General features: G+C 41.7%; 1 protein-coding gene across 2 annotated transcripts in view; it reads right to left on the bottom strand.

Annotated features, from left to right (window-relative positions):
* mindy2 (MINDY lysine 48 deubiquitinase 2) overlaps nucleotides 1-12,038 on the bottom strand; it is a 30,071-nt gene extending 18,033 nt beyond the window's left edge. The window contains exons 1-3 of one of the 2 annotated variants that reach the window (XM_082542587.1): nucleotides 10,979-12,038; nucleotides 10,558-10,615; nucleotides 7,263-7,327 (exon numbers count right to left, since the gene is read on the bottom strand). In XM_082542587.1, the coding sequence (XP_082398713.1) occupies nucleotides 7,263-7,327; nucleotides 10,558-10,615; nucleotides 10,979-11,905 (1,050 nt within the window). In that variant the 5' untranslated portion in view covers nucleotides 11,906-12,038. The remainder of the gene's footprint in view (nucleotides 1-7,262; nucleotides 7,328-10,557; nucleotides 10,616-10,978) is intronic. The other variant, XM_082542586.1, reaches the window with a different exon arrangement.
* Between the last annotated feature and the right edge of the window lie 477 nt (nucleotides 12,039-12,515).

Here is a 12,515-nt window from a genome sequence, read left to right as displayed (position 1 = left end):
ATGAACGGACTGAGCTGTGATACCAGGAGGCGAAAAAAATACAAACAAACAAAAGTCCTGAAAAAGTAAAAAAACTGAATCCACATCCATCTATCTTTCAGATTAGATCATGTTTTATGCCGTGTACCCGACAGTAGTGGCTGGGCACAGGAACCAGGAGAGAATCAGAGGCTCCTGATTTGTACGTGGTGTGGTAAATGGGCTGTATTTATATTGTATAGCATCTTATTGAAGATCTTTAATATGGACACTGGAGGAGCTGGGAATCAAACCTATGGAACTACAAACCTTTAACCCCCAAACAGAGAGCACAAACTGGCATTCTGGGTATAACAGTTAAATCCTGGAAAACCTGGATGACTGAGCCTATTTGTCAGATATGACCGGTCCCCGTTGCAGTAAGTTTGTGAATACAGTTCCATGTCATTGTGTTTCACCTGTGCGCTTAATTTTCCATTATAAAACAGAGTGTTGATTTGCTTTATTTTGCTTCAGTTTTCCCTCACCCACTTCTCAGTGTATTCTTGTTAAAATGTTCTTAAAGTCAAGTTTCAATTCTTAATAGCTTACCCATGTTTTAAAAGTGCTTTACACAAGTCAGTGCACAGTGGCAGATACTTTAGAGGCACAGAAAAAAGGGTGAATGCAGCAGTGGACAAAGCTTTCAACATTTAAATTCCTGTAAAAATAAGATTTCTTATTTAGTTCCTCTTGTAATGAGTGGGCTGAGTTTTTCAAGTTCTGCTTGAGAGAAAAATGGGAAATTCTGGCATATTTCTCAGTTGAAAAAAAAGTGCGACTGCACAACCTTTGTAAGTTTTAAACAAAACAAAACGAAACAAAACACCTGTTTATGTTCAACTCCTTGAACATAAACCCACAGGAAGGTCTTGGATTTTGTGTAAACACAACCTAAAAACATAGTTCACAGGTGAGAAAACAGGGAGGCCTGAAGCTAAACCGTAACCTAGTTGTTGTGTTTTCATAGAGACCTGCATCCAAACCCTGCACAATCTTCTTGCCCAGTGACTACACAATCACTGCACAGAGGCTGCAGCCCAGATACCACCTAATAAGCAACATAAGAAGAAAATAAGGCCTAACAGGCAGAGAGCAGGATCCCTGCATAAAAAGCCCAAACAAACTAACAGTCGTATGAATGAGACGGCATCATTTTGCATGAGATTCAAATTGTTTCAGTTACATCCTGCATATTAGAACCTGACTGAGAGCTTGTATGCCACTGCTATTTTTCAATTAAAGCCAAATCCAACAGTACTGAGAAAAACATTGTCTTTTACACTGATAAGAAAACCTCTCACTATAGAGGAATTAGTCTCTATGTGTGCGCCTGTACTCCGCTTTTGTTGACAACTGCTCATCCTCTTTTCTTCACACTTAGCAGGTGTACGGTTGGGGACCCAAGGAAATGCCATGCTTGGTGTAAAGTTGTCTGAATGAGCTGCCCTAATATTGATAGTTAAATGTTGTGTTTTTTGTTATGCTTTAACAACACCATGTTTTTAATAATGACTTCCTCGGGATGCTGCTCGTTCTAAACTCAAAGCATTCGCACACATTTTACCACCTAATGTGAAGTTGTTTGGGAGGCCATCTTTAGTAACTATCAGCTGTTCCACAATCTTCACACACTCCCACACACACAAACACACCCCGTCCTCTTTACAGTAATGTTTTAGGTGTGTGCTAGCTCTTTTCCTCCTTTGTTATTGCAGCACACATACACACGATGATCCACAGCACATGGCTGACCCTGATCCGTGTGCTATAGATACATAAAAAAGGCTTTTCTGATATAGTAATACAAAAACATGTTTTAAGTATATTTCAAACAAATATCAGCAAATCTTTATTTTTTTTTCTCACATTTAGAAAGAAAAATTTTAATAGAAAAGTCTCTGGTTGTACTTCTCATTAGCCATGTTTTGACTGGTGGATTTTCATTATCTCTGTAGAGTAAAAAGGTTTTAAAGCAGACACAAATACATCGTGCGCAAGTGGAAAATCCTTTTCTGTGGATCCGACTGGCATTCTTTCTTTATCGGTAAGAGAGGATTTAATTAGAAAACCAGCCTTTTTACTTCACCGTATGAATATTAGAGCAAATACTCTATATACATAACTGCACCACACACCTGAGGACCCAATGAGAGAGACTAATTCCTGCACTCAGCCTCAGAGCAATGTTTCCCAGCTGGCACTAAACCTCTCCTGCCATTTAACTCTGAAATCAAGATAAGCCTCGCAGCTGAGCCCGACAACTCTATTATGAGTGTATAGTGTGTTCTATGGGAAGATTAAAAAAAAGTTCCACAAACCAAAAACCAATTACCACCGTCACACATACCAGAAAGATAAATACGAGCCTACAAAGTGGAGATTTATTTGCATTTTTCAGTTTTTAAATTCTAATATTAAACAATTAAACCCCATTTATTTTCTCTCAGCTGTATTGCATTATAAAAATGCCTTCATATGTTTAATCAGTTAAAAACTTCTCTTGTCCAAACTAATAATAATAGTAATTCCAAGCAGCTGTAGGGAAAATGCTTCCAAATGAATTATAGAAATGTTTTCTAAGGGTTTTGTCTGACACAAATCAATTTTATTATTTTGGACATGACTTTGCACACATTTTCCATAAAACTATGAATAAAATATGGTCTTACTATTATGATCTAGTTTGAATCACTATGCAAATGAAAAACTTTATTTCTGTGATACACTACATCTAATATGCAAGCATCGAAATGTCTTCATGTTTTCAGGGCAGTTTGTGTGGACTCAGGGGTGACCGGCGGTGTCAAACATAAAGCCCAGGGGTTAGAACCAGCCCTGGTAAAGACTCCAATCAGGCCCACTGGATAGTTTTGAAAAATGTGAAGGAGGGGATACATTTTGGACTTTTAACTATAAAAGACCTCCCCGCAAAGCCATTTATACCACACCAGACTAAATAAGTAATAGACAAACAATAAAAAGGCAGAAAAATTCCCACCATCTAATACAGAAATGTCTTTCCTTTTTTCCCCTGTTTTTCCCACAATGGCTTCAGAGTATTTTCTGTGAAGTGTTTTGACATCCCCCTGCTAGCAATAGGATCGTGTCCAATAAGCGCTGGGCTGCTCCAGCTTTGACCCTTTGGTGCACAGAGCTGAGGTGGAAAGCCCACAGCTGGCTCATCTGAGTGTGTGGATTAGGATGCTTATAAGCGGCAGTGATGGGAGGATTAGCAGGGATGTGTAATGGACCACATCTCCTCATTTTAGGGCAGAGAGCTCCAACAGCAGATGAGCGCTGGTGGATCAGATGATTAGCACTGCATCACGCACACGTTCATCTAGCCCCGCCGTGTTACACTTCCACAGCGTAACATTAGCATGGTACTCTGCTGGGGCCTTGCAGTTTGTTTGTTTTTTACACAATCTAAGCGAAGGTGTCTAAGGGCAGGCCTCTCTGCTTCTCTCTCTGAGCACATGAGGGACTTTGTTCCCAAAAGGATTTATTTTCTTAAGATGAAGGTTCCAATTAAGAACAGAACACATGTAGCCGTTCCCACTTTACAACATAATGAAGCCAAGAAATCACCGTGACACCAGTCATGCAGAAACAATAAGAAGATGCTCGCTTTATTTCTAGATTTGAAAGAACATAAAATCTGATTGTTACTGTGAAGAAACACAACTGAGCACCAGGTTCTGGTAGAAATATAAAGGGTGTATGAAAAGTCCAATTTTAAAGTGCTATAATTATGCAGCCTTTCCAAGACCAGTAACGATCAAAACACACTGTCAGAAAGATGGGATTTGTGACTTTCATGTGGTTGTTGGTAGGTAACATAACAACAGCAACTCCAGAGATGATTTCAAAAGTATGGGACGAGTCTGAGCACTGTATGCCGTGTGTTTGGAGGGAAACAGCACTAATGACTTTATACTTTGTAATCAGCTGTGTTTTAAAAATTACCACAAAGCTTCTGTCCATTACTGTCCAGCGCTATGAAATCAGAGGATTCAGAGGATGCACTGTACATTTTATGTCACTGTGAAGCAAACAGAGAATAGTGAATACAGCTGTCAGATATTTGTTGTCTGTGCAAGCTGATGCATATTTTATGGGTCTGCCTGCAGTCATCTGTGTACATCTACACGCCAGATAAATCTTTATACATATACACAATAGATCTTTGAGCCTAAAAAACATCAGTCAATGAATGGAGGCCAGCAGCCTCAGAAGTCTTACATAATGTCATGACCCATTAGTTTGAGGTGTTAATTATTAACAGTTTACAAGACGGCAATGTCCCACAAAGTGGGACACACTTTTTGTGCTGGCTCACATCTGCAGCGTTTGATACTCAATATTTTGGTCATCAGATTCAAGACAAATCTAGATCTGTCTAAATCATGGGGGGAATATTTCTTTTTCCCAATAGAGCAGAAAAGCAAACCAGGTCCTAAAAGAAATCAGTTTCTTTCTGACAGTGTCAAAGCATCAAGCTTCATAGAGATACATTTTTTGCAAAGGAGCCCTCGCAATGGATTACACTAAATTGTACAAACGCATTTAAGAAAGAATTTACTGAAATTTAATGGAAAAAAATAAACAAAACAAATAAAGATGACACATCAAACATTGAGAACTTTGACACTAATTAGTAGATGACAGGTCCAGACAGCAGGGAGGCCAGCTTAGCACAACAGTGCAATTGCAATATGTGTGGTTTTCCACTGTTTTCACTAAAACCAAGCACGGATTCACTGAGTCTGGATGAAACTTGTTTAGCTTTAATGGTGCCTTCACAAATGTGTGAGTTAACCAAGCTGTGTGCACTGATGCATCCACAGAGGGTCACTCTCCTTGTTAGCTCACAGGATACAGCCTTTAGGATTTCTTTCATGGATACCCTTCCTGTGGCCTAAAGGTCACTGCCATTCAACCTCATTTTTAAACTGTCCCCTGCGTACAAGACTCATTAAATATTAAATACCCAAACTCTGACCACCAAACTGACCATTACCGCAAAAATACTCAGCCTCTATTCGTATTGATTCAATTCAATTCAATTTTATTTATACAGCCCCAAATCACAACAACAGTCGCCTCAAGGCGCTTTATATTGTAAGGTAGACCCTACAATAATACATACAGAGAGTTAGTTTAGTTTTAAGACCTGGCCCCTGGTTTATTTTTAGTATTACACAACTTTTCTACATTTTTGTTCTCCTTCTGTTGACATTTTTGAAACATGCTGTTTGCATCCAATTCAAAATAACCACATACATAAAATGTTTTTTTCAGTTGGTACTTTTACTGTAGTTGTTATAAAATACAAGGTTGAAAAGACCTGCAAATTACCTTTTACACAACAAACCTGATAAACTGGCAACTCTGCGTAGACATTCATTTCTCATCTTTTAATTAGATAGAGCCAACTCGGATTAAATCAGGCTCTGATACCACAACCCACACAACTGAGAGCATACTATAACTCCTTCAGTAATCTGCACTACACAAGGACCTCCATAAACCTTATAAACTGGGCTGTATGATTTGTTTTTTTAATTGTAACTTATTCTATTATCTAAAGTTTATTAACTACAGTCAATGCTGGCTTATTTCGACAGAGATTTCAAACATACCACACACAAATATTTTGCCTTCGTTAATGAAAAATCCACACTTAAGGGCATATAGAAATTCAGAGTCATGCTACAGCTGCTGGGACTGTACCTGCTTCACTCAGCGCAAAATACTTGTGAATAATGATCGATACTATGAATGACACTAAATAGGAACAAGAGAGGATGCTTAAACCCAGCCCGCTTCCTTCAGTGATTGTGGATGAATCACAGTGTTCAGCTGGGTCCACTGAGACGAAAGCCTAGCAAAACTACACTCACTTCCTCAGCTTCACCGAGTAAATATTTAACAATAGCTAAAGAGCAGCCGTGCATCTGCTATTTTAATCCGCATGCACTCCTGCGACAGATGATGACTTTTAAGCGGAATTTATAAATAGAATTACTTCGGTTATGAACTCCTAGCATCCTTTTCAAAGTCGGGGTAACTTCATTTGCATTTTGCATCAATCCAATGAGCAACGGAAATATGTCTCTGCAACATATCAAGAAGAGGGCACCATCTGATTCTCATCCACGACACATCTCAGACTTGTTCCTTTTTAAATCATAATTTCCAGCTTCCAAGAAGCCTTGGCCGCTGTAGTCTCCACATAACTGTGTCAACCAGCCCAACTGCAAACGCAGGCGGCAAACGGACACAAGGACACCCACATGCAAAACAACTCCCGGGCCAGTATCTAGGATTAGACCACCATAATAACTATGCAACGCATACCCTGACCACTCCCTTACTCTGAATGCTGAGGACACTGCTGATTTATTCAAGAGGTTGTATTTCAGCTCAACTTAAATTTAGAAAGGTCGCTCCAGAGAGCTTCTATGAAGAACCTATGCGCATTATTTTTGCCCTTTCTGAACGAGGGACAAGTGTGGCTTGAAATCATTCACAGATGTGCTGGTGCTCTGCCACGCAAATGGAGAAGAGGCAGGGCCCCTCCCACACTCTGAGGCAGGCAGTGGAGATGGGAGGAAGCAAGGGAACCACAGCTCCATCTCCAAGAGCCTCTCACTGTGAGCCACACACATACAGCCTCAGTAATAGCCGGGAGCTGAACTTACCCAAGCGTCTCTAAGCATTTACTGCCATGTGAAACAACATAATCTGACACTGTTGACCCTTTTTGTTCCCTGGGCCTTGCAAGACACATCTTATGTAACATACAGAGCAATGGAAGAAAAAAGAAAAGCTAGGCTGCAGTCGTATGTATGCAGTTTGCAATCAACTCGACCCTTATTACCATATTATGGAACATCCGCTGCCCTTCTCTGCTATGTCAATGCAAATGTGCAAACCCGTTGTAGTTTAAACAAGCGGCTACACGGGGTGTTGGCAGGACATGAGACACAGCAGCGCGGCAGTGTCGTCACTGTAGTAAAAAGAAATCTCAATAGAGACAGCGAGCAGAGCAGATAGCTCGTGTTAAACGTGCACATTTGTCGTTTCAACAGAGAGGGTGAGAAGAGAGCAAGAGAGTGAGAGCCAACTCATCCAAAACAGCCCTCGCTCCTCCTCAAGCACCGTGAACAGTCAGCAGCTTACTAATACACACACATAAGCAAAAACACACGCCTGCTTAGGTATGAGTCAGGCCTTACCTGCTCATAGTTTAACCGCTGAGCTTCTGATATCTCTTTAGGTTTGGTTTCCAGGATGTAGTCACCTGGAGAGAGAGAGAGAGAGAGAGAGAGCGATATTGGCAGATATGTCGAGTCATATTCCAGAGCAACGCAATTACTATCTGGATTGGAACTCATTACATGGAGTAAAGATTGTAACAGATGTTGTGAACTGTTTCTAGTGCTCACTGGTAGATTTTGCACTGGTCGGCTGTATCCCAAAAAAAGGTCTGTGACAAATATGGAGGATGAGCTGAATCTCGGTCATCTGTGGCATCACCTGAAAGCTCCGCTGACTCACCTCTATAGCAATACAGGCTGTGCCAGAGGGCAGAGCCTGGCAGATGTCTGGCTCCTCTTTTACTTATTTATTTTTTTGCCCTGATCAGTACTACCAACATGCAAGTCTTCACTCAACAAACTGAGACTTTACAGTACATCAGCTGTAGACAGATAAGTTTCAAGATGCGCCAAAAACACAGCTGACCGTTACATCTCAAGACAAAGGTTTCCGCTCGTTGCTAATTGTCTTGTTTTTCATTAGGATCTCACTGATGAACATTTCCAGCATTGCAAAGGGCAAATACATTCTTCCCCTCGCTGTGAATGCTTTACTGCCGTCTACTCCTTACTTTTAAAACTCTTGAGCAAGTGGTTTTCAAAAATGTTTCACAAAGAATCATAAATTTATTAGGAACTGGCAGGAGTATCGTGCTGCACTGTCAACACATAGTTTCCCTGAGAACTGCTCAGAGGAATGCCATGGACGCCTAGTCGACAACATCTATATTAAGTGAAAACAGCTACACGTTTAGGATAAAAACTGCTTTCATATGCATCTTCCTCAAACAGAACAAGTGGAATACATCCAATAAAAAGAGCCTCTTAAGCTTTCTTTTGTGTGATTAGTGCTTTATAATTGTAATGACGCAGTGGTTTCTTTGTGCGTATGCTGTGGGAAATAACTGCCCAGTTCTGAACTTGGCTTTCAAGTAAAATGAAATAAAAATACAAAGCTCAGCAAAGGCTTGTTACGTTCTTCAACCTTTATTGGGACTTATGATATCGTGTGCCAAATGCATGCTTCACAAACAAACCGGAAAAGCAAGCGGATGCATTCACTCGGGCTTGGTATAGCCCTGCTGCCGTGTTCTACAACTGTAAAACACAAGCTTGCTTTTCACAAAATGTTTGATCAGACAGTAGCCTAAAAACCACCTCTGTCTTACTTGCTGAACTGGACAGCCTTGACAAAGACTTTAGTGCAAGTCAAGATTTTTTCCAGCAGGGGGCCTGCCAGCTGACTGCTTTTACTACAGCAAGTCCACAACTGGGAAAACCCCTCACTGCTGACCTGTTGACTCACTGATCCCTGACAGTCACTTAATATCTGTATCTATCTGCCGGATCTCTGGCATGCTACGCTGCTTACTCGTGAGCTGTGATACTCAACCATTGGCCTTTTAAAAACACCACTTCTGAGCTTGGTGTTTACGTGTTACGACAAAGAGGCTATCCAGAAGCCCCTTAACGCTACGCAAGACTGTGTGTGCCGCAATTATGTGCAAGCACGAGGTACCACACGCACACAGCAATTTTAAATGCACATAGTGATCAGGCCGCACAAATCTGCCACTGTCTGTCAGTGTGATCAACAGAGACGAGGTATGTCTCACACACAAGTAATCCTAGTAAATCTGTTGTAAAACCTTACGTGGATCATTGTGCACTGGAGAGTGACACAAGTGTGGATCGGTGACTCTACCTCTGAAGAGCCCCTTGCTAATGTGACACTTTATTTTGATATTTGAAGTTTAATTTTAGTTATGAATGACAGGACACAGCTCCTGTTTCCTCTGCAGCAGCATGAGACTGGCTGATGGGGGATTCCCCTGTGCTGCTATATATATAATATATATATATATATATGACCAGTATTGGGGAGTAACGGAGTACATGTACCGCCGTTACGCATTTCAAATACAAAATATGAGTAACTGTATTCCGTTAGAGTTAACGTTTAAAAGGTGGTATTCAGAATACAGTTACTTTGTTGAAATAAATGGATTACACGGCGGTCTTTTCCTGTTTCATATGTTAGGCTATGCTCTCTCTATTTTTGGTAATTCCACACTGGTGGAAACCCAAACAAAACGCGCATTAAGAGGCTCTTATGCCTGTGTCTCAATCTTGTGGCTCATGTCACCTCTACTTGCACAATGACGTGAAGAAATATTTTTAAAAATGATTTAATATGAAGGCAATAGGCAGAGTGTTACAGGCATCGCCCTAAAGAATGTAGCCTCATGGGCAGTGTAGTCCGTGCTGCAGGGAGAATGGACTGCCATACCCGTTATGTGCGAGCGAGGGAGGGAGGAAAAAGGAGAAAAGTACGAGTTGTCACCGAGCAGAAACGGGAGATGGAAGCATGTAAATATAATAATAACCACTACAGCCAAAAAGAGTGCCTGACAAGCCCAGTTGTAAGTAAGCTATTAGGACTCAGACTGTAGGACTGTACACTGTGTTCCTGTTTTTCTCCGACACAATAAGTTCCTTTGGAGCAGCCTTTCAACGCATCTCTCTGTCTCTCGCTAGCAAAGTTGACCCACACAACAAAGTAAAGCCAGTTTTCGGCTACGAGCCCGACACGGAACCCGGCGTATTAGCCAGAGGACCCTTTACCTCGGTTTGACCTGTTTTATATACGCTCAGAATAGTTTTCTATATGAGATCGCTGCAAAAAAGCGCAGCCTTACCTAATGTCCACCCTACTGTTACTCATTTTATGTTAAGATTTAAACATCCAGTTGGTATTGGTATGGCGAGTAACCCTCAATAAATCACACAGCAATAGTACATTCATGTAGTTGTAAAAAACATGACAATATATTAAGTAATCCAAAGTATTCAGAATACTCTCATTGAGTAACGTAACGGAATACGTTACAAAATACATTTTGGGGCCTGTATTCTGTAATCTGTAGTGGAATACATTTTAAAAGTAACCTTCCCAACACTGTATATGACCTGCATGTAACTGCTCATTAGAGAGGACATGAAACACAAGAACGCTTATGAGGGCACTGAAACTCAGTGGCTTTGCAGGCTTCTATGTTTACAAGTGCATGGACTCATGGGCGCCACTCCAAATGCAGGTTAGTGTGATGCTGTAGGAGCAGCCCAAGACACTGCTACTGGATTATGCTGCTTTTTGGACTTGTCACTGAACACACATGGGAGACTAAGTGCTGTCAGGATTACAAAGACTTACCGAGATACTCCATCAGTTGCTCAGCAGTTATAATTTCCATCATAGGTGGCATCTTAACCTGCAACAGACGTATGCAGAGCCATAGTTCATTAGTAATTTTTAAAAACAACACAGCGGGACAAATATGTAAAAGATACGTACATCATATATCCTGTAAGCACTTAAGGCGTTTGGGCATGATGGTTTAACTAGTGAAATCACGTAAAGACGTGTCTTGGCTGAAATTAATAAAAAATTAAAAAAAAGATAATGCAGAGCGATGAGACTGACAGTTGTGTTATTAAGTTAAGTCTTAATACACACTTTTTCTTTATAAAGGCATGAAACCTATCAGAGCTCAGAGATGCATTAAGAAATCTGCCTAATTATATCAGTGCAAAATCAAGTTTGCATTGATCCACAGTCATTTCCAAGCCTTTACCTTCCATGCAAGCAGAAGGACATTCATGATGGCCAGTAATGGACAGGGGCCATTCTCGTTCTGGGTGATGATCGGCGTATTCTCCTCCCTCCATTTGATCCACTTAATGTGGTATATGGACTGGCCGGCGGCCCTGTCCTTCGCATATGAACTCTTCGTGCCATCAGCCCCGTACTCGTTCTGCAGGGCCAAGGCCAGTCCTCTTTCCTCCAGCCCCTCACTGTTCAGGTCAGAGCTGGGGCAGGAGTTGAGGTTGGAGAAGGACTCGAGTGAATCTATGCTTCGAGACTCTCCACCGAGACTGGGATCGGGGTCACTCCCACTCGGCAATCCCTCTGATAAGGCGTTATCAGCGGGCAGCCCCGACTTGACGTTTTCTGTGTTTGCATTGTCCGGACACAGATTAGTCGGTTTGGCAAGTTTTGTCGGCTCACTTTCTCCGCTGGCGGAAACCTCAGCCTGCACATCTGCGCTCTCTTTATCGGGAGGTGAGGACGAGGCGTCGGTTTTGTTGTTTACCAACTTTGAGGCACCACCCTGGCTGTCTTTTGCGGCCACCACAGAGTCATGCCCCATCCCGTTACTGATCTGATCGGACCCCGACCACAATTCGCTCGCCTCGGCGTTCTTCTTCTTCTTCTCGTATCCCTCCTCTTGCTGCTGCTCGGGGAGGACTTCGACCACTTCTTGCACGTCAGACTTCCCGGCACTGGTACTGGAAGTGACATTACTGGGAGCACCATCGGTTGTGGTGCTGATATTATAACTAACGTTAACCAAACTACAGAGAGGAGCCTCACTATTCTTGCATTTGTCGGCTGTTCCTTTCACTCCAGCGACAGTAGCAGCTTCGCCCATTTCTCCCGCAATCGTAGCACACAAAGAGCTCCCGTCAGCGTCTCGATGCAAGTTTGCATTTTTCTCCATTTCGGTTTACGAGTTGTCGACAGATTTTAGCTAAATTGCAGCGGTAGCTTCGGTCCCAAAGACGCCATGACAACTCTGCGAGTGACGTCACCAGAGTGAATTGCTTTCAGGCCGAACGAGGGGGGCGGCAGACAACCAGTGGTGCGTTTTTGGTCACCTCGTATTCTGTAAACTCTAAAGCTTATCACTCACATTAAACCGCGTGACCCACTCGACGTGTTACTTAATCTACGTGTCTACACACCATTTTACCACTATGGTGACAAGCTTACATTTCACGCCTTAACATTTATCTGTCATTTACTTAAACATAAATAAATATATAAAATGTAGAATATTTCTCAGTTTGAAACTAACGTTGCGTCCCAGACGAGCTGAAAGTGAGAGCTTTGCGTTTATCTAATAAATAAATAAAAATTAAAAACATTTAAAAGTATTTGCATCAGCTGAATCACATGTAGAATAACTTAATAGTCGGGCTGCCTTTCAAAGCGCTAAAATGTTCAGGTGGTTACTTTTACGAGTACTCGTAAATTGATAAGAGCCTGGCGTAGCCGTGACCACTTTGCGTCCCAGTGCACGCGCATTTGTATTGCGTGATCTCGCGTAG

This window comes from Aulonocara stuartgranti (assembly GCF_965226115.1).
Source record: "Aulonocara stuartgranti genome assembly, chromosome: 1".
Taxonomy (NCBI): Eukaryota; Metazoa; Chordata; class Actinopteri; order Cichliformes; family Cichlidae; genus Aulonocara; species Aulonocara stuartgranti.
This window is presented reverse-complemented; position numbering and strand designations above follow the sequence as displayed.